The sequence below is a fragment of the Cygnus olor genome, chromosome 3 (genome assembly GCF_009769625.2).
Source record: "Cygnus olor isolate bCygOlo1 chromosome 3, bCygOlo1.pri.v2, whole genome shotgun sequence".
NCBI lineage: Eukaryota > Metazoa > Chordata > Aves > Anseriformes > Anatidae > Cygnus > Cygnus olor.
This window is the reverse complement of record NC_049171.1, coordinates 49,387,779-49,410,113: the sequence shown is the minus strand read 5'-3', so window position 1 is coordinate 49,410,113 and position 22,335 is coordinate 49,387,779. Positions and strand designations below refer to the sequence as shown.

The following is a 22,335-nucleotide window of genomic DNA, read 5'->3' as shown; positions in this document are numbered from 1 at the left end:
ATCTTTCATTTGCTTCCAGCTTCCTGCTCCTCTGCCCACGTTCCTGTATCTGTTGATCTACCTTTTGCCATCTCTTTAACATTACTCATATAACCTTGACTCAGCTTTGACTTTCCTGAAATACTCCTCTTTCTTCATCTTCACAACAGTAATTATTGCTCCTCCCTTTGGCATTCACAACTTCGAGCTCTGCAGTGGCTGTCACATGTAGAATTCTGCATTTCTTACCTTGACCAATATGGGAGGAAAAGCTTGCTCATTCCAGATGCAGTGATCCTCCTTTATTTTAGGATCTAGTTAAAAGTTAATGTACTCATTTGAAAACTTCAAAGATTCATTAAAATGCAAAGCTCTGTAAGTTCTGTCTTTCTGAAGTTGGTAACGGTCCTGACCATGGTGTTTCTGCTCAGAACAGACTTTGAGAACAGCTTTCTTAAAGCTTTTGTCCTCCCCTTTATCTCCCCCAAATGCATTCCTGTGTTTCCCTACTTAACTACATGTACATAATCTTTCTCTGCCTTCTAAATTTTAACTCTAATTAGTAGCTTTAAGAATGACTAGTGTCATCATGGTCGTGTATGTTTAAGCTATACATACTATATATACATATACATACTATACATACATATACATATATCTATAGTTCTGACATGTAATAGTTTAATTCTTGTAAAGGATTTGGAGATTACTGGAAAAATCCCTTATGAAATGAAAAGGTGTCTATCCATTTTAGATTTTTTGGACTTTTTGTCCTACTTTAAAAAAAAAGACAAAAAGCAACTAACCAAAATGACCAATAAAAACTATCCAGAAATGTTTGTTGTATTTTTATTATGGGAAGTATATGTGAAAACTGTTTTTAGAGGTGTCAAGCTGATCCCTGATCCCAAATCATCATTAATTAACTTGTAAACATTTTATGCAGTAAGTTTGTAAATGTGTCTAAAAATCTTCAACCATAGACTTCAGTGCAGAACTGGCCTGGATTAGTGATCGATTTTAAAGCCTCTTAATAGTTCCTGCTGAAAACTCGATATAGGTGTTCCAAATCAATAATTAACTGGCTTTTTCACAAGGTATTAGATACACAGCAATACAAGATATAAGAGGAGTCTTGATGTTTACTATACAACTCTTACAAAAGTATTGCAAGCAACTCCAGAGACATGATCAAGTTAATAAACAAATTGATAAAATGTTAGGTTAAAATTTTATAAGATGGCTTTATGACTTTTTTTTTTATTTGTGTGCTGCATATGTCATTTGAAAGTAGTTAATCTTCAAAAGACTCCCACAACTTTTGACACCATTTCCCACAGCATTTTCCTGAAGAAGCTGGCTGCTCAAGGCCTAGATGAGTGTACGTTCTGTTGGGTTAAAAATTGGCTGGGTGGCCAGGCCCAAAGAGTTGTGGTGAATGGAGTTAAATCCAGCTGGAGGCCGGTCACTAGTGGTGTTCCCCAGGGCTCAGTACTGGGGCCAGTTCCCTTCAATATCTTCATCAATGGTCTGGATGAGGGTCTCGATTGCACCCTCAGTAAGTTTGCAGACGACACCAAGTTAGGCCTGAGTGTTGATCTCCTCGAGGGTAGGAAGGGTCTGCAGAGGGATCTGGATGGGCTGAGGCCAACTAACTGTATGAAGTTCAACGTGGCTAAGGCCTGCACTTGGGGCACAAAAACCTCATGCAGTGCTACAGGCTGGGGGAAGAGTGGCTGGAAAGCTGACCAGTGGAAAGGGATCTGGGAGTATTGGCCGACAGCCAGCTGAATATGACCCAGCAAAGTGCTCAGGTGGCCAAGAGGGCCAATAGCATCCTGGCTTTTATTAGAAATAGTGTGGCCATCATGACTAGGGAAGTGGTTGCCCCTCTGTACTAGGCTTTGGTGAGGCCGCACCTCGAGTACTGTGTTCAGTTTTGGGCCCCTCACTCCAAGAAGGACATCAAGGTGCTCAACTGTGTCCAGAGAAGGGCCATGAAGCTGGTGAAGGGTCGAGAGAACAAGTCTTATGAGGAGTGGCTGAGGGAGCTGGGGTTCTTTGGCTTGGAGAAAAGGAGGCTCAGTGGAGATTTTATCGCACTCAATTACCTTAGAGGAGGCTATAGCAAGGTGAGGATTGGGCTCTTCTCTCAAGCACCAAGTGATAAGATGAGGGGAAATGGCCACAAGTTGTGCCGGGGAGGTTTAAGTTGGATATTAGGAGAAATTTCTTTACCGAAAGGGTTGTGCGACATTCGAACAGGCTGCTCAGGGAAGTGGTGGAGTCATCCCTGGAGGCCTTCACAGAACATCTAGATGTAGAACTTAGTAGCATGGTTTAGTGGTGGACTTATCAGTACTAGGTTAAAGGTTGGACTAGATGATCTTAGAGGTCTTTTCCAACCTGAATGATTCTATGATTCTATTAACTTTTCTTAAGTTGACTACCTAAAATATTTAAGCACCACCAATTTATATCCTGCCAAGAACTACTTTTTGGTTTGCGTTAATGAGGACGAGTAATACCTGTCATATTTGTTCATGCAAGCATGTGTTAACATAATTGTATTTTGATGTGTTTTTATTTGGTAGTAAAATAAAAAATAAAGATACTAGCAATATACTAAGGAAACAAACTTTTGGAATCTGAAAGGCTAAATATTGTGAAATAAGTATGTTTAGTGTATCTCCTTCCCCCCCCCCCCAATTCTTTTACACTTCTCCAAAATGGAAGCAAAGAAATTACCTGTTCTTTCCATAAATTATTTTGGCTTGATTGCCAACATATTTTTTTCTTTGGTTTTCTTTCATGAATCAAGACGCAGTTTTAGGACAGAAAGATTAACATTTTACTAGTTACTGTGCAGCTTTTAATGAACTGTTGCCATTTCTGTAAACACTTCAAATCACTCTATCAAATATGCTCAGTACAAATGCTCTTCTTCAACTTACCTTGGTTATTTTTACTTTGACGGCTGAGAGATGCCGTAAATATTATGCAAGCCTTAATGGAATATTCATGAATTTGACAAAGTGTCGTTGATCAACCATACATCGACTTCGTAAATACAGTGAGAAATCGGGGCAGACAGATAAACCCATTATTACTCTGAAGAGATTTCTCCACTGCTCTGCTGCAACTTGATTATCAGACATGTGGAATCTCTAAACTGGAGAGCCTCTTCAGTCTTGCAGGTCAGAACACAAGCATGTTTTCTTGGTGGAGACAACTTTATTGTGAGTACAAGTGAGAATATGCACTGGAAACCTCTTAGCTGTTCTACCTGCCTGTGGGCACACTTTTGCCAGTGGCATCCTGTGGTAAATAAGAGATAGCTTTATTCCTTCATGAAAAGAAGCAGGCTGTTTATTGCTTGCTGCAAGATACCACATGATAAGAGTGTGCCCATGGCAGTTCCCCACATGTTAGCTGAGGTGCTGACAGCTCATGCTTTCACTTAGCCCAGATAATTTGTTCATCTAGCTGCATGAATTTCGAAGGCTATTCCAAACGGGTCATTTTGCACACAAAAATGCCTGTAGAAAAGTTTAAGAATGTAACTGTGACTATTTAACAGATATCTACGTAAACCATTTTAAAGGGATTTAACCTCATTTATGCTGTTGGAACGTACGAAGACTACTGCATTTGGTTGTTCTAGCAAAGGTATGAGTGGACAATGCCTTTCCCACAAGGCACTAAAGTGCCCTGTGAGCTGTTTGTGATCAGGGTTTATAGATTCAAGAACAGGAGGTCTAAGCTCTTGTGCAAACACAGTCTCATTACTTTTCAGTTCCAGTTGCTGGTAAGATATGCATGGGATAGGAAGGAAGGAGCAGTGTTCACAACTTTCAAATGGTAATATTGTGTGTGGATTTGTGAATCTTCCTTAGGTTTGCTCCAGCATACTTTGCCTTGGTATCTGCAAAGCCTTTATTTTGAAATCTTGGAGGCCCTTGTTTGAAACGAATGGCTGCAAAATACTCTGCAGAAAGACAGCTTCTCTTCTGAGTGAGGAAATATTACAGAAAATGTGGGGTGTTTTTCTGAGTTAAAACCTGGAAGCTGTAGAAGCAGTTATGGGTAGAGCAAAGTACTTTTCGTGTCCAAGATGCCAGTGTACCTACTGGCATTACAGTTTGCCTTGGACTGTGACAGTTGATACTAAAACGCAAGTTACTGATGCCATTCTACAAAGTGAGAAGGGTTTTATGTTAAAAAAGATATTGAAAATCAGTATTTATCAAGCTGCATAAATACTATGGTAACTGAGAAACCAAAATATTTCTCCCTTCCTAGATAAGAAAACTTAGCTATCTTGGGCTATACCTATGGCAGCTAAGTAACTGTAGTAAATGCTTGACTTTTTTTTTTTTTTTAAAAAAAAAGATAATTTGTGGTCTCCATTACTTTTTTAATTGACTTATCAAATCAATAGCTCTGTTTTTTTCTGAACCAAGTTCAGGTTTTCAATCTCTGTATTCCGAGCCATTTTTTTTTCCCTCCTGTTCATATCCCTTTCTCCATCTCCACCAGCTCTGCCAGTGCTTGCAGACACGATCCTTCATTCCCTTTGTCTTTCCCTTGCTCCTGCCAACTCTGCTGTTTTACCAGACTGTTTTTGCTTGAGAGAACCTCTCAAGATTGGGGTTGGAACTAGATGATCTTTAAGGTCCCTTCCAACCTGAGCCCTTCTATGATAAGATAACGTTCCCCAAGCTTGTGCCCTGCCTTGCACAAATCTCCCCAAGCCCCATCTGTGCAGTTAGCACACGCTGCTCTGTGTTCCCTCCTCTTATCCTTCTGGCTTGTCTCTCTCCGATTCATGGCCTACTAGCTATTAGTTCAGTACACTTCAGTACACTTCACCCTTGGTGTACCAGAATGGCTGCATAAACAAACAATAAATTCCTTGAATTCGGTTGTTGTGGAATATGCCTTGTTGTATGTCGCTCATGTTTGAAACAGCAGTTTTCTAGACCTGTAATTTGCAGTTGTTTACAGTTTAACAAAAATACATGCTGGATTGAAATGGTTTGTGCTTGTTCCTACCTGGTTTGTTAGAAAATTATGTTGAATTGGTGGAAAATCTGTTTAAGCACATGGCCTTTAATTTACCCAGAAGATTTTCATGTTGAGAATGTTTCAAGTTGTTTTAAGATGTTGATAATTCTGAATCTGTGTTGATTTAAACCCTGGGCCCTACCTGTTCAGTCAGATCTACCCACCATAGGGGTAGCACTTAATGAATAAGTGAGCAGAAAGGGAGTGCAGTATTCTTCTAAATTTCACATGCATTAAAAACTCATAGTTAACATAAATGCAAGCCATTTACTAATTTTCATCTCTTATTTGAGTGTGGAAATACCTAAAACTAGCAGATACTGAATAATCTCAGGCTTCACAAAAGACCTAGAAATCCTGTAACTTACGAATCTATCTTCAAACCTATCTTCTGTTACCTCTGTCTAACTTTTTTAGTCTATTTTCATGTAGAAGAAAAAGTCGTAAGAGGATCATTGTATCACGTTGGTCTTTTCATTAACTTTGTAATATTGAGGTCTAGTACTGGATAAAGGAATGGCAGTGAGTAAAAGATGTTTTGCTGTGTCTCCTGTTAGGTTTCACCACCTCTTGAAATCTCATTACTGAATGTCACTCTAAATAAACCAATGTGTACCCAGCCATTACTGAGCAGCTCCAGCACAAGAGCAGGGGGCTTGCGGGGTACGCTGGCTCCCTGGAGGCCCCAGTTTTAAGGGGTGCAGTTATGCAGCTGTGGCTCTGGGCTGCAGGATGGAGCTCGAGAGGATTTGGGGATTCTGCACTCCCATGAACTCTGGTGTTGTGAAACAATTATTTGTCAGAATGATGGTAGAATATATGAAAATATATGAAAAGTGGTTAAATAATCTACTGTAATACTGCAGAATAGTGTATGTAATAACCTGACAAGAATTAATTTAACAATATGAAATATAATTAGACATAAACATTTGATTTGTTCAAAACTTATTTTTTTCAAAATCTTGCTGAAACTTTCTATACTAAAATAAAAGAAATAATTTTCTTGTTCTATCCCTCAAGCTATATTCCTATGTCCACGTGCAGACAAACCCACTCAAGATGGAAGTGACCTCTCTAAGTAACTGTGCTACCTTCTTATTCTTTTTCTCCTTTGAAATTTCCATTAAAGGACTTTTAATATTTCAACCTAATTCAATCAATCTAAGCTATCCAAGCAGAATCATATTTGTAATGAAAATGGGTTACATTTATATCTGTTTATTTACTGCACTTAGAAGAGCTTTGTTAATTCTTTGACTCTACCAGGGTCCTAGGGGAAGGGAGGTATTGGAGTTTTACTGCTGAAGATACTTTGTGAAATGCAATTAACAAAATGTTTTATGACCATGTCAGTAGTCTCATTGTCAGCTGCTTGTACGTTGATTGGCTAGCAGCTTCATCTGTCTGCCTTAATAACCCTACTAAAATGGGAGGAGTAGTCAGAATGTCGTATAAAACAAATACCAGAATTTGACAATAGGGGAGTTTAGTGCTGTAGCTGGCAGAATTATCAGACATAGCAATTATGGCGTGTAATTTTTAGGATATTGTAACAGAAACAAAGTCATGCAGACAAAGAGCTCCAGCAGCAGGGAGACAGGTATAAATCACCCTGTGTCATTTGCTTCTCATTTTAAGCTTAGTGCAATTGTAAGCTTTCCAACGTTAGTGTTCTGTCAGACCTGGGTCTTAGGTTTTGCTTTTAAAAGGGTAAAGAAGTTGTTTGTAGTGTTCCACGTGTGCAAATGCTTTCTCAGTTTGTTTGCCTTCAGGTAGCTATTCCATGGTGAAGGATGCCTAGCCAGGGCTTCATGGCAGAGATGCATTGGCTTGGCTCACTGTAGTGTCTGGGCCATTCAGGGTATCTCCTGAAGCCCCAACAGAAGAACTGTGCTTTCATGGAAGGAAATCTGTTCTCTCCATTCCTCTTTGTCATATATGAAAAAACAGAACGTTTTTCTAACCGCTTTTGAGGTGAGTCTTTCTTCTGTTCCTGTGCACGACGGGCCTGCACCTCTGCGCTGCTCAGAAATAACGTAGCAGAGGTGCAGGGATCCTGTCCCCCGCTGGGCTCGCTGCCCCCAGAGCCCAGACGAGACCTGAAGACAAGGCCCGCAGTGACTGCGGAGCAGCTGCACAGGAATTTTGCTGCAGTGTGTGCTGTAACGTGTTGAAAATCCCAGGAACAATGAGAATTCAGCGTATTATTTAAATGTTTGCTTTATGACGTTTAATTTTTCATTGATGATTTATGATGGTATTTTTCTTTGTTTCCATCTGTCTTCCCCCTTCTTTGTCCTTCTCAAGGTTACATGTAACGTTTTCTGTTCAAGCATGCTGTTGCGAACCAGCACCAGCAGAATGCTCTGGATAATGTTGCATAGCAACATAAACTTTAATTTGTGTCAAATGTTTTGGCATTCTCCTGATGTGCATTTTTTTCATTTCTTTTTCCTTTTTTCTCTTGATCTGCATTGTCATGGATTGGGTTGAAACCACAAGTGCATCGTGCAGATTATTACAATAGAAGCAATGCCCGGTGTCCAGAGTTGTCTGGAGTTTTCAGTTCTGTCCTGCAGTAATTTAATGCACCATGAGCCATAAGAAAGCTGCAAGAAATGGTGTATGAAAGGAAGGTGGTTTCATTTCTGAGCTATTAGGTAGCCCAACATTATATTCTCCTCTTGTGATTACTGTTATTTCGTATAACCCTTGTGTTGGCAACCCGCTTTCCAGTGACACAGCTGCAACTTCATTATCCATTGGTTAGCCAGGGAATAGAGCTTGGCTAATAGACTTTTCCTGCGTCAACAATGACCAAACACCTTGAGTTTATAAATTAAATGGTCTTTCTAGCGATTGCCTACGAAGCCATTGTTTCAAATCGATTTTGAAGCAGAAAATTCTTATAAGGAGCAGGAATATCCTGGCCATTTCTGGAGGGTGCCTGGGTAGCGCCGACGGGAGAGAATTTAAAGAATTACGATCAGTTGAGGTGTATGCTTAAACAGCCCTCACGAGAACACCCAACCTACGAAAAATGAGGTAAAACTGAGAAACGAATACTTTACTTGATCACTGATTTCGTTATCGTAAGGATGGATATTGGAGTAACTGAAGGCATAGCAACCTGTATAGAATGGACTAGATTGTATGAGTCCGTTATACGAGATTTGGGTAAAAAGAAGGACAAGTCCTTCCTTCCCATGGTAAAATGCATTTATGCTGAGTGTGTTCCTCAGGCTGGACTTCTAGGCTGACTCTGTCATCTCACACACGCGTTCGCAGTGCTGGGCACGTAGCGGTGTCGCTGCTGAGACGAGGTGCAGTAGGAGCAAAACAGGATTACCGAGGCAGCTCTGCATGAAGCAGCCTCATGCCACTGAGCTCAGACAGCAGCGTGCGGCGTTCTGGTGTGGGCTGAACGACCCGGTGGGAGGTGACAGAGAATCTGAAGAGGTATGCAGAGGAAGGAGGGGGGGACAGCCACAAATTGCAACAAGAGACATTTTGATTAGGTGATGGGCACATTTTTTTCGTCATGATGACGGTCGTGGATTGCCCAGAAGGGCTGAGGAATCTCCATCCATGGAGAACTGCAGCTCCCTTGGTTATGACTCTCTGCAACCTGATGCAGCTTCAGAGTCGGCTGTAACTTTGAAGCTGGCCCTGCTTTGGGCAGGCTTGAGACCAGCTGACCTCCAAAGGTCCCACCCCTCGAAGTATTGTATGATTTTTAACCCATTCTCCAGGTAAGTATTCAGAGTTCTAGGCTTGTTTCAATTGGTCCATGCTGAAGCCCACGTAGGCATCTTTGCTGTTACTGTAGGCTAGATAATACCAAGTTTATTGCAGGGCCTCTTTAATATTTTTTTAGTTACTATTATTATTTTTAATATGTGCAGATCTGTGGTTGCACTGTGGGCATAGTTTTGGTGTTCCTGCTTTCCTTTGCTTTTGCATTCTTTGCATAGAGGAGTTTCGTAGGAATATATAAACATGAAAATATTTCTTTGATAGATAGCTTTGATATGAAAACACTATGTTTCCCCTCTCAACACGTAACGGATACGGGCAAGGAATGTGTTTAACCAAAATCTTTATCTAAGACATTCCAAAGAAATGTTTCAGATATCTTCTCCACAGTTTGTTCCTAGCAGTAACTCATTTCACTGTTAGTCCCAGAGCCCAAGATAAAATTCTGCGCTTCTTGTTGCTATTGGAATTTCTGGTATCTGAAGCTAATGACTGTTTTGACCATATCAGTTCAGCAGCTATGAAATAAATAAGTCCCTAACATTCTCTGACACCATGGTTTATGATGGGGCGTCTAGTTTCCATTGCTCAGAATGATGCGAAAGGCTTTTTTTGCTCTCAAATAGTGGCACACGTTTCTATGTTTCTATGTTTCTGTATACATTTCATATTGAAATTATTTTTATAAGAAGCAAGTGTGGAGACAAAAATAGTCTTAGCACATATTTATTACTATATTAATAAAAACATTTGTATGCATTACTGCTGTGAGTGCATTTGAAAATGTTTTTGTTGTCACCGGTATTCCTCTGGTGATTATCAAGTATGCCACTGAAGCATTTTAAAGGTAAAAATCTGGCAACACTTAGGTGTAAAGTTTTAGATGCCCACATTTGTTTGTATTTTCATTGTTATTACATAGTGCCTCTTGGACTGTTTCTTTTCTTTTTTTTTTAGTTTAGTTTTAAAAGCTTTCTGTGGTATTTCTTGGTTCCTGTGTTGTCATATATTTACTTAATTTGTTTGCCTCTGTTTTCTTTTTCTCCTCTTTAGATTTAAACAAGTTTTGATTTCATTTAATGATTGCTACTTCAAAACATTTTTGCAGTCCTTTTTACTGTCTTTTTAGTCTATGTGCTGTAGTGATTGATTTTATATTTGGCCTTGCTCAATTTGATAATATCTCTAGAAACATTATTGGTTGGAATGAAATGATAAATATCTTGTTGTGATTTTTAATGGTAGTACTTTGTCAGGTAAAGCATTTCAGTAGTATAGAGAAATAGTGGAAAAAAAAATATGGGTTACACATTTAGACAGATAATAGTTTTTCGTGAAGTTAAGTCTAACTCAGCTGAAAAAATGAGTTGAGAGTGATGCTGTGTAATCAGAGCAGTGAGTCTGATAGGAGTTCACACTATACAGGGGTCCTAAAGAGAAACAGATGTGAAGATACGGTCCTCTTTGTGGTTCATTTCTGTCTACTGCTTCAGTATCAGAAAAAATGTTGACCAAATGGTTTTCTAAAAAAGGAGAGGGAAGTGATGATAACACATTTTCTTTATGTATTTCAGTATTTGGAAGAAAATGAAATGGAAGTGATAGTGGTTTGGAGTTTTGCAGTACAGGGTAAAATCTTTAAAGAACGATTTTTTTTTTCAAATCCTACGTTAATGAGATCAATTGCTATCAAAAGCAGTAGTAGGAGTATGCAATATTTATCTGAAGACAATGTCTGGGCTTGAATAGCATTGGGTGAAAACAGAAACGTGCCTACCTTTCCTTGCAGATGAGAAGCGCAAAAGCCTTTTTTTGCAAATTTATGTGAAAATTCTGCAGCTCCCTCTGCATTTTGAACTTTATGGCTCAGTGATCTTCTGAGCAGTGCCCATGTGTCATCTTCTTTGGGAACGTTTCTACATTTCTTTTTTATTTTCATTTTTTGCTTGTGAACTGAAAGCGCATCTATGTATGACACTATGCTGTCTGCAATTTTTTAAATGATTAAGACTTGGAAAGACCTCATCACAAGCCAGTTTCTTTAATTGTGGAGAGAGCTTTTATTTAGAAGACTTGCAATATCTCTTACAATGGAAGCCTCCTAATTTCAGCTCATTCTTTGTCCAGTGATACATTCCAAAAGGGAAACACATTTGTTTGGGTATAAACAGTAAAGAATGGTGTATGGAAAGTGGCGTGTCCCTGCGGAGGTTTTCTCATAGGAATGTAATTCTGCACCAAATCTCTTAAGAATTGTGTCACCACTGTACTTAAGGAGATACCAACAATAACCATTAAAACTGAAGCATTGCTATCTATTGTTCAGCTGTTGTTCCTGTTTTGACCCATTACTCTCTTTCAAGACTAGATGGCTTCTTTTCCTTCACCTTTCTTCTAGTCCCCTGTCTAAATGTTTAAATGGGAAGCCCATTGATTCACATAATATGGATGTCAATGAGGATTCATATCTCATTCATGATATGTGTATTATTTATAAAAAACATGCCTGTTAGCCCAACACAGTCAGTTCTCTCCCACCAAGATCTGCTGATTGCTTTATTCCCACTGTCCTCCTGATGCAGAGAAGTAAATACCAGTATCTATGCTCAGTACTTTAAAGGACCCATTACATCACAGTCATATACATCCACGTCTTTTTGCAGATATTTCAGATTTTTGCTGTGGTTGCTGTTGACCTTGCTCCTTTTTTCTCATGTTCTGTAGACAGTCAAACCTCAACCGCATTTCTCAGCAGGGATTAGCCTGTTCATTTTTATAGCCGATCTTACACGTGAGACCCCAAACCCGTACTGTTTCGGAGGTTTCTATAGCAACTGAAGATGTGGAAATGCAGCAGTATCACTTTGCTTCGCAGCTGGTGTTTTTGTGTTCGCAGCAAGAGGGGAGTTTTAGGAAAATAGGGGATGTTTTAATTGGGATGTAACTGGCACAGAAGGCGAGTCGTCGTTGGATTACCTCCTCTCAGAGGAGTTAGTTAAGGATTCTAAGTAGGGTGTCTCAAACTTTTTTAAATGAAATTCTGTCCTTGGTAACGAGGTGTGATTTACTGTTGAGTGTCAATTTGGATCTCAAAGCTGCTTGGGCCTTTTTCCACCTAAAGTGAAGTTTTCATCATCACATGGATAACAGTAAGGTTTGTTTCTGTAACTTGAATCGTGCTTATGACATTCACATACTCAAAACGTACCTGAGGTATGGAGCCGTTTAATTTCTCTGATTTCTGCAGTTGTCCACTAACTATATTAGAGTAGACTGTAATTCTGTAATAGGCTGTTACGTGACTATCTCTGAGTAAAATGTTTTGACACTTAACACCTCCTGCATACCCAGAGATGAGACCAACACACTCTTCCTTCTCCAAAAAGCAGTTGTTCGCATTCTCTTCAGCCGTCCTCTCTCCTACCTCATGACGGCAATGAGGTTCTCTGATACCAAATGAAAACCCGTGAAATAATGCAGTCTCCTCTCCTTTCCTGAGCACCTGAAGGTCTGCCACCCTGCCTTTATGCTGCCAGCGAAGCCAAGGCCCGGGGGAAGCATCGCTGCTCTCTGCAGGAACCGGTTGGGTTCCTCGTGGTGTAGCTTGCATGTCGTGAAGACACTGGGGAGGTGTGTGTGGGGTTTACTTCTTGGTGTTTGAGCCATCATTATATAAAAACGACCACAAAACACGTAGCCTATGCTTTAAACTCCTTTGAAGCGGTTTATTTTGACTAAATAAAAATCCGTGGGCACAGGAACTGGCTATCTCGTGTCTCATCTCAGGAAGGTGTGTCCTAACTATCGGGGTAGTGTTCCTCTTCATGTGGCTCAGTGTACCTGCAGTTAAAATGCTTTTCTAACCAGAACAGCCCTGATTACCAGGAGGAACTTCCAAAGTTATAATCTATTAGTGGCCGATAAAAAAAAAGAAAAAAAAGTTGATGTGCTCATGTAGGAAATAAGAAGCAGGTTTGGATGTGTGCTCCTCCTGGCTTACGGCCTCTCAGCTGCCATGACAGGAGCTGTTACGAGACCTTGGCCTGCAGACCAGTGGGACCCTGCCGGCATCAGGATGCTGCCTGCATCCTCAAGTTTTTTGCTTCCATGGATTCTAACCTAGCGTATCCCTTGTATCAATAGGGCCAACGAGTTGCTTAAGGGTTGGGGTATCTTTCTGAGGCTGAGAGAGCTGGGACTGTTCAGCCTCAAGAAGAAGAGGTTCGTGTGAGATCTTCTCAATGGGTATAAATAGCTGATAAGGGGGAGGAGGGAAAACTGAGCCAGACTCTTCTCAGTGCTATCCAGTGACACGGGAAGAGGTGAACGGTGTAAATTACAATACAGGAAATTCCACTAAGCACGCTAAAAAGCCATTTATTTATTTATTTCACTGTAAGGGTGGCCGAAGACTGGCGCAGGTTGCACACAGAGGCTGTGGGGTCTCCCTGCGGGGAGCTGTTCAGGACCCAGCTGGACACGGCCCCGAGCAACCTGCTGCAGCTGGCCTTGCTTTTAGTTGCTGGGCTTGGACTCGGTGGTCTCCAAAGGTCCTTTCCAACCTCAGCTATTCCGTGATTATTGCATTTTTTGTCAGCGGGTAAAATAGAGCTTATTTCTATGAAGAAATTGCTGCTTGAAGAACCTTGTAATATTTCAGGTAAAATACGAATCTTACGAGATGTTGTGAGAATCCTGTTTTATCTGCTTAGATTTCAAAAAAATATATAGATAAAAGATAAAAATCTTAGCACAACTCCTGGTGTTACACAGTGTATTTCTCACAACAAAATTCTTCAATAGAAAAAAATAATTAGAAATTAGTGCAATAACCACTTTTTTTAATCAGCTCCTTTTATTTGAAAATAAAATTGTTTTGCATTTTTTAGTTCCTAAAATCCAACCCTGAATGTAAAAGTCTCTAGAAGTCATTTTAATTTCTAATCAAGTCTCAATCAAGGTTGCTGGGTAGGAGTTTAAGGAAGAATTCTGATGAGAAAACTGAAATTTTGCTGCCTTGGTTGGGACAATTAGAGCTGTGTGATTCTTAACAGAGATAAAATGTCTTACAAACTTGTGTACTTCCATTGCTGCAGAATGGGGTTGTTCTGCTCTCCAGAAGATTGAATCTAGCATAATACTGAGTTTGACCAGTTGCCTTGAAGTGTTTTATTTCATTATCTCTAAATATTGCTGAGAGCAAGAATCATCTTTATCTTTCCTAGGTTTGCTGGTGACAGATGACTCAAGATAAGTTAGCAGAAGCCCTTCCTTACTTTTTAAAATTGTCGTTATTATTGATTTACCAATATTAACCGATTTCTAAGTGATCAGTGATTTATCAGTGTTAATCAACTCAAGGAAAGGAGTGTCTAATGAGTAAACTTTCAGTAGTTAATTTGAAGAGTGTTAACTTACAGGAAATTAAAATACCTGTTGCATTCTCCAAGAAGGGAGTGCATTTTCCCTCAGGAAATTATCCTGAGATTTAAAAAGCAAACAAACAAAACAAAACAGCAGGTAGTGTTCATTTTTAAAGTGAGGAGGAGGACTGAGGCAATGGCGTCTGGAGCAGGGTTAGAAGGAGAGGGGAAAGAGAAACAAACCATGGTTGGAGCCAAGGAAAAAGCAATGTCTGGCACCGGGCAGGGGTGGGAAGGGGGAACAACTTCACGGGACCAGATAGTAAGGAGAAAGAATAACTGAAGTAGAATAGCTGAAATAATGCCATCTTTGCTTTTTTGGGGGGAGGGAAGGAAGGAGCCTTTTTGTTGTTGTTGTTGTTTTAAAAAAAATAATTATAAATGTAATAACTTGCTGCATGCAATTTTGAGCCAAACTAGCAATTCTAGTTTGACTGTTTTATTTCAGGTAAATGATGGCAAACATTAGGAATCGAGAAGTGAAGTGAGATTCTGATGTCTCTTTCTGATCCTTGAACAAATCCTGTTTGAGCAGACCTCTTTGGGCACTAGAGACTGTAGATTGTGAATCAAAATATAATTAATGTTTGTATGAAAACTTTCCAAAAGTTCTGCTTTGAAAGTTTATGTATCTCTTCATCCAAACCACTTAATGTTTTCAATCTTGTTCACTTTTTTACAGCTGCTAGCACAATAGGGCAAAGGCTTCCAAGGAATGCCTGTTGATGTTTGAGGGAATCTAGATCCTAAATGCAGAACAAATGCTGTGATGTCTTGTGCAGATTTTATATGGTGTTCACAAACAGCTTGTTGGGAACAACCGTAGATTGCACAAAATGCCAATAAAGATTTTGTATATATATTTCTGTATATATTTCTGTCTACAGTCCAAAAAAGCTCCTGGATGTAGCTGCGTTATATTTCTGTTCTAAGTAAATTCTCATTTGAGAATCTCTCAAATTCTCTCTCTAAATTCACATGAAATCAACTTTGTGGAAAAAAATGTTTTTTGCCAATGGAATTTTCTAGCATTCATACATTTCTAGCATACTAAGATTTGGCATAATTTTCAATAAGCTATACTGGCAAAAGTAATTCTTCCTGGATTATGGATGTATAGGATAAACATTACCTGGTATAAAAATTTCCTGTAGAAGAAAATCTCACAAATGAACATGACCATTTTGGTAAAAATGGGAGTGCAAATTTAAATAAAGATTGCAATTCTTATTGTGAAATGTTGAAGTACTTCACAGTTTTTCTAATTGTGAAATTGGTAGCTAGGAATAAACACCAAATGTCAGCAAAACTGTTGTGTGGTAATTTTAGACATCTAAAAGTACTTAGAGAAATGTTTATTTTTCACTTACGCAAATGCTTATTTCTGTAAAATAAATATACGTGTTGTTGTTATTCCTAAAGGTAATCAAAAGTTGGTCAACTAAACATTCTGCTTTTGGTTTTTCAGAAACCAGCAAACATTCTGGTAATGGGTGAAGGTCCTGAAAGAGGAAGAGTCAAAATAGGTAAACATTCCGAGAAGGTTTCATTGCACAGCTAGGATTAGTTACTATAGCATTGCTATTTATATATTGTGTTTGTTCTGAACTATTTTTATGTAAATATCATGCATGTGTTTGCAGAGGTCCAGAGATTTGTTGTGCAAAAGGTTATTGGGTATCAGGGTAGGAAACCACAGTAAGTGTGATGGATTTTATCCAAAATCTAATTACCTGTGCAGAACGTAAACCTTAGTCATATGGATATAAACTTTTTTTTTAATAAAGCATGTGGCAATCATCAAGAAAGTAGTAATATACTGGAAGCTCTTTTTATATTCATTTACTTCTGTCGTATTTCAAAATGTTCAGTTAACCATTTTGTGTTCATATACTTGTATTAGTATAGGTAACTGCAAGAAAAACATACATGGCATTTCATAACTTTGGAAGCAGAAAGATAGAGGTGAAGTTTGGGTAAAAGACAAGTTTCAGATTTGGATAAAATGTGTGGTTTTGAATACATACACACATTCTGTATTTTCCCTTCTAGCATTTCTTAATGTTACCTACAAGGATGTTTCTAGAGAGAATTTTAGGTTTATATAAAATCCCTGCTTACATTTCAAGTATCTCTCTGTAGCCGTGTACACTAGCTAATTTCATTAATTTCTGTTTATTCTGATTCTCTGAAAGAGAAAATATTTTTTTCCTGATCTTGAAGGCAGTCCATCCAGATCAAAGATGAGGCAAAACAATCTATGCTGTAGTTATTTTGTTTTTGCACTTTAGATAAACATGTAGCAGTCACAAGGCATGTCATTTCAGAATAGCTTTATATGTAAAAATGAAAGAGAAAGGGCACGCTGGATTTAGAGACCTGTTCCTATTGAATTTAGTTAAACAGGTTTCTATTTCAGTTCTATTTAAATAAATGGGCATCTGTATTATGAATAGTTTAACAGTACCGTGGTGGAAGCACTTAAAAGTCAAATGTTTTCCTTCATAGTCTTATAAAGGAAGTAAATGGAATTTAGTCTGAGATAAATTTGGCCCAGTATTGTTATGAGTAACCTGTTGGTTGCTTAGAAACTTTAATTTGTATGTTCTAATGTTTTTGAGCTTTTTTTTTCCTAATAGTCTTTTTGCAGTATTGTTAAATTCTGACTTGCTATTTATATTAAAATTTTAAATGTTCCTTTTTTGTTTTGCATTCTCCAGCTGACATGGGTTTTGCCAGATTGTTCAACTCACCTTTGAAGCCATTGGCAGACTTGGATCCAGTTGTGGTGACATTCTGGTACAGAGCTCCAGAGCTGCTACTTGGAGCCAGACATTACACAAAGGCTATTGGTAAGTTCTGGTGTAAGAATGAGGTTTACCTTTAGGTTTTTTATTGGAAGGTAGCCTTCTAGTAGATATGGTGGTAAGCTGACCAACTAGTTTTTTTCCTGAAGTAGCAGTAGATAGAGGGAATAGATCCAGTCTGTAGTGGATAGATCCAATCTACAAAAAATTAACCCAGATTGAAACTTTTTGAAGAGTTGGTGCTTTTATTTTTTCAATGTGAGTTGAGATTAACGATACATATTTTAAACGTATTCTGTTCTTTATTTTTTTATTAAAATATTATTTGGATTGGTCTATATGTTTTTCTGTTATGGTCTTAGAATCTTCTAAAATCTTCAAAAGGGAAAAAGCTATGGCTATTAAAATGTTTTTCATCTAGAGTGCTACGTATCCAGGTGCTTCTGTGAAGTGTATGGCTTGATAAAGAGAAGTGCAGTCTCCTGCAATGTGTGCAGTCTGCAGATCACTCATTCCTGAGGTCTTCTGAAGCTCCATTTTCAGGAAATGCTGGTAGCTAGGCTCTTATTTTTCTCCCTACTTCATAGGTTCCAGAAGCACAATCAGCCTTAGTGTCCAAATGTTCAGAGAATAAAAACACTGAGATGCACAGGAGGCATCCTGTCTGTGCAGGTGATTGTATCAGAAGAGAATTGCTAAGGAAGTTGAAAGGAAATAAATCATTCCTATTTGTACAGAGGTCAGCTTTCTTGGCAATTGCAGGTACCTTCCTGTTACAGAAATTTTCAGACATGCTATGTGGGCCTTTGTTCAGAAAGGTACAAAACACCATGTTCAAGTAGCATCTTAGTTGTGTAGACTAAATAAGGTTTCATAGTCTCAAATAACAGTTGTTTATCAAACTGTCCTCTTATGTATGAGCATACCGAAAAAGTTTTAAAAATGAATCACCTGACTTTTGATGTGGACTTGCACTTCACGTTTCTTTACTTCTCTTCTCTGCCATTTAGGCAGAGCATCCATCCAGTGCTGAGCTGCACAAAATGCTTGTTTGTTGATCTTGCCTTCAGAATGTGCAGGATCTGTAAAGAAGGGCAAAAAGACTTCACCATAACTGTAGTCAATGAGCATAGCTAGAAAACCTTCTATCATCAGAGCTGCGCGTTCCCATTTTTGGGGATATACAGATTCAGTCTTCCGGGCAGGTGATCTGCATTTCTATCTTTGGACCAAGTTTGTCAGCATGAAGAAGGGAAAAAGTCAGGGTTTATATGATAGGCTTCCTTTTCCTTTGTTGAAGTGGAAAAACTTAACTCTTAAGATGGCAATGTCTACATTAGCAAGTAGTGTGGCAAAGAGAAAGTGTGTCCATAAAGCAAAATGGTACTGAGTACCTAGCACCCATGTTATAGACCTTTTGGAGAAAAGCTAGTACTTTGGGATTTCTCTGGTGTGATTCAGTGAACTACTGCTCATCAGTGGCTGATGCACATCTTTTGGTTTAATTCATGCCAAAGGAATTAAGTTTGTGTACTCTGAGAGAAGTTTGGCTTGGACAATAAAATACAAAAAAGCAGGATCCACTCTGAATCCAGACCATGCTGCTGAGGTATTTTTTTCCAGACAGGTCATGATAACCTCTGAGGAAAAAGATTTCACAACTTTTCTGGATGACCTGTTTCAGTGCTAAATCACTCTCACTGTGAAGATTTTTTTCTTTATGTTTAGTCAACCTGTCCTGTTTCAATTTATGCCCATAATTTCTGATTCTCCTGTCATGTACCACCATTGAAGTATCTGGCTCTATCATCTCAGTCACCTCTCCATAGGAGTTGGGGGCCTGCTTAAAGATCTCTCTTCCATCTGAACAAGTCTCTGTCCTTCAGCCTCTCTCAGGGCAGGTGCTCCAGACCATGACCACCCTGATAGCTCTCCACTGAACTTGCTCTGGTTTATTAAAGTCTGTGTTATATTCAGGCCCCCAAAGTGGCTCAAGTTTCATCCAACAAGTGTTAAATAAAGAGGAGTCATCACTTCCCTGAATCTACTGGCTGTGCTCCTGTTGGTACAGATCCTACTGATGCTATTAGTCTTCATCACTGGCTCATGTTCTGCCTGATGTCCACCAGACACCCCACATCCTTTTCTGCAGAGATGTTCCCCAGCTGGTCTGTCCCTGACCTGTACTATTGCAGAGGGTTAGTCCATCATGGGTGCTGGACTTTGTATTTGTCCTCGCTGAATTTCATGAGTTTCCTGTGGCCTGTTCCTCCTGCCTATGTGGTTCCCTCTGAACGTAAGCTCTACATTCAAGCATATTGACTGTTTCCCTGGTTTTCCCTTATCTAAAACTTGAGGAGGATGTGCTCCAGCTCTTCATCATCATCACTGATGAAGATACTAAGTTGGGTATGTCCCATAGACCTCTTTGTTACTTCTCTTGTAATCAGCCTTCAGGCAGAGTATAACCAATTAACCACTGTCCTCAGACTCTGATGATCAAGACAGTTTTTCCTGAAATTCTCAGACTGTAATCTGCTACTTTCCTTCATCACTCCACTGTTTTGTGGGTGTCACAGCTAAGGCTGCCATTGATTCTCACAACCCCAACCCAGTTCTTCCTTTTTTCTAATTAGGACATTTGAGAGATGACATTTGCAGCATCTGTGTGAAAAAATTCACCTCAGTATTCTCCAGAAGTCCCTGTGACGACCGTGTTCATGTCCTGTTTATTCTCCCTGATGCTATTTATCTCGCTCAACTCCTCCCGCAGCGTACCTTGGGTGGGTGAGGCCAGTGTCACCCTGCAGCCAGGGTCCTGGGTGTCACCACTGTCCCTCTGGAGTTCCCCCTTGGTTGAGGCCTCTGATTTACCAGCGTATCTTCTCAGTGGGTGCTGGAAATGGAGCCTTGCAGTGTGTTCCCCTGCTCCTTCCTGGGTGTTGCACAATCCCTCGTTGTCTGGAGCAGATTTTTAGGGCCTACTTTGCATCTGCCACCATGCAGACTGGCCAGCTGACCTCTAAAGTCTGTTTGCTGCACCTTGCATCAGATGAAAAGAGTTACTAAGAGTGTTTAAAGAAAATATCATTGGAATTACTTTAAATGCTTATAAATTAATGAGATACTTTAACTGCCCCGCTCCCGTTGATCTTGTGAAACACTGATGTGAGCTGGTTGCTGGTTGGTCTGTGTGCATGATAGTGATGAGTTACCTTACCTGGCAGTTACCCATTTTTGATAGGTAGCGTATTGTTTGCAGATTTGGTGAGTAACATTATCTCAGGATCTCTGTTTGAAGAATGAATTAGTACAATGCCATTTTGTTGTTGTTGTTTATTATTATTATGTCATAAGTTACTTGGTTCTTGTCCTGAGGGATCTGCAGTCTATACTAAAACACAGACAGGAGTCCCTATGAAATTTTGGAGATTAATGCTACTTCAGAGAGATTGTTTTTTCCTAGTAGTTTCTTATTTCTAAGGCTTGTATTTCTTGTACCAGACTCACACCCGTGAATCTCCAAGAGGAGTGTGAATGGGTACTGAATGGGTAGTACACAGCATGCAGTGTGGTGTTGAGGGCATTCAAAATTGCTTGGCTAGCAAAGTAAAAAATATGGAAATGGAAATGAGGAGAGCTGCAAGGTAAGGTTTGTAGGCATAATAGATTAGAAGAGTATATGACTGAAGAGGATAAGAAAAAAAGATGAATAGGGGCTGTCTGTCTGCAGCTTTAAGTAAAGGGAAGAAGTTAGTAACAAAATGACAGCAGTGATGTTAACGTACTTAATGAGTCTAGACTTGTGTTTTGCTTCTAGCGTTATGTGTACTTATAAAAAGGCAGACTTAATGAGCTAATCACACTAGTGAGAGTTGCAGTTTAACATGAAGGATTTTGGCAGAGGATGCGATTCTTAAAGCTCTCTTAAATCTCTGTGCAAGAAATACAATTTTAACATCTCTTAAAATTTACATGATCCTCAGGAGCCCTAATGTATCACTTTTCGTAATTGTTCATAAATTATATAAGCCTCTAATTTAACTGCTGTTCAGTTTAACATACTCATTTAAAAGAAATGTGATTTGATACAGCAACTTACGAAAAGGTAAATGGCAGGATACTTGGCATAGTTTATTTTACATAGCTGTTTTCTTATGCCTTATGTATAGTACAAAAAATTGTATAATTATAAATATCAATAAAATCAGGCTAAAAGTGTGGTCATATCAACTTTGGTCTATTCTTTTCCAATTTTGTCACTGTGAGAAATGCTTTTGTTTGAATTTACAAGGAGTGCATTGTCAAAGGTTCTCTACTGCAAAACATTGAACATTGTCCAGCACAGTTGCTACAAAATTCAGATGTTTGCTTAAGTTTTTACTGGCTTTTAGTTTTAATTTTTTTGGTGTATTTTCTATATTCTGTATCTCATACTCTTCTTTATCTTAGCTTCACATATAATGTGCATACCAGCAAGTGTGCTTCTGAAATTATTGGTAGAGTATTCATAATATCCTGGACACTGCCAACTATAGTGTCCAATTTGTTTCTATTCTTGTCATAAAGCCTTTGTATATGCTTGCTTACATGTAAATAATTCTTGTACCTGATCAAAGTATGAAAACAATTTGACTCTTGTCTTGTTTCCTGGACCTGATGTTAGTTACATTTTGTGGATTCAACTCTGGGGAAAAATTGGACTCAATACAGTCTGTATAGAAATAATTAAGTATTACACAAAACAATATGTAAGCATATTTCATTGCTTAAGTGGTAGTTTTTTTACTGACATTTTTCTCTTTATTTAGTATTCCCCATCATCCTCATGAAATACTGTACTTTTCATTTATTTGCTTGCCGAACAAGAAGTTGTTCATAACAAGTATAACATCATATTTTGAGGAGACACAGGAGTCAGGAAAGTACTGTTGCTAAAAACGGAGAAATATCTTTTGCTTTCTGCATGTTAAAAGGATAGTAAAAAGTCTATGTTAGTTTCATGGGGAATAACATAAGTTTCCTGAACTGTGAACTTTTGTAATCTAAGCCCTACTTGTTAATAAAGTTTCCTATATAATCTGCTACCATAGTTACAAGCAACTAATTTACCAGAGGAATACAAATTGGGAGAAATGGTGTTGTAGAAGTCAAAGTTCACTTTCTATTCTATTACTACAATATAAATCTGTACTAAATTTATTGTAGCCTGTGGAAGCCTTGGTTTGAATTTCCAGCACCATAATTCAAAAGCAGAATCTGTTCCCATATGTCTATTAGATTCTACCACTCTAACAAAG

General features: G+C 38.9%; 1 protein-coding gene across 1 annotated transcript in view; it reads left to right on the top strand.

The window, feature by feature from the left end:
* The window catches only part of CDK19 (cyclin dependent kinase 19), a 126,741-nt gene that overhangs the window by 74,175 nt on the left and 30,231 nt on the right, over window positions 1–22,335 (top strand). The window contains 2 exon segments of the mRNA XM_040553089.1: window positions 15,697–15,754; window positions 16,949–17,080. Of these exon segments, the coding sequence (XP_040409023.1) occupies window positions 15,697–15,754; window positions 16,949–17,080 (190 nt within the window).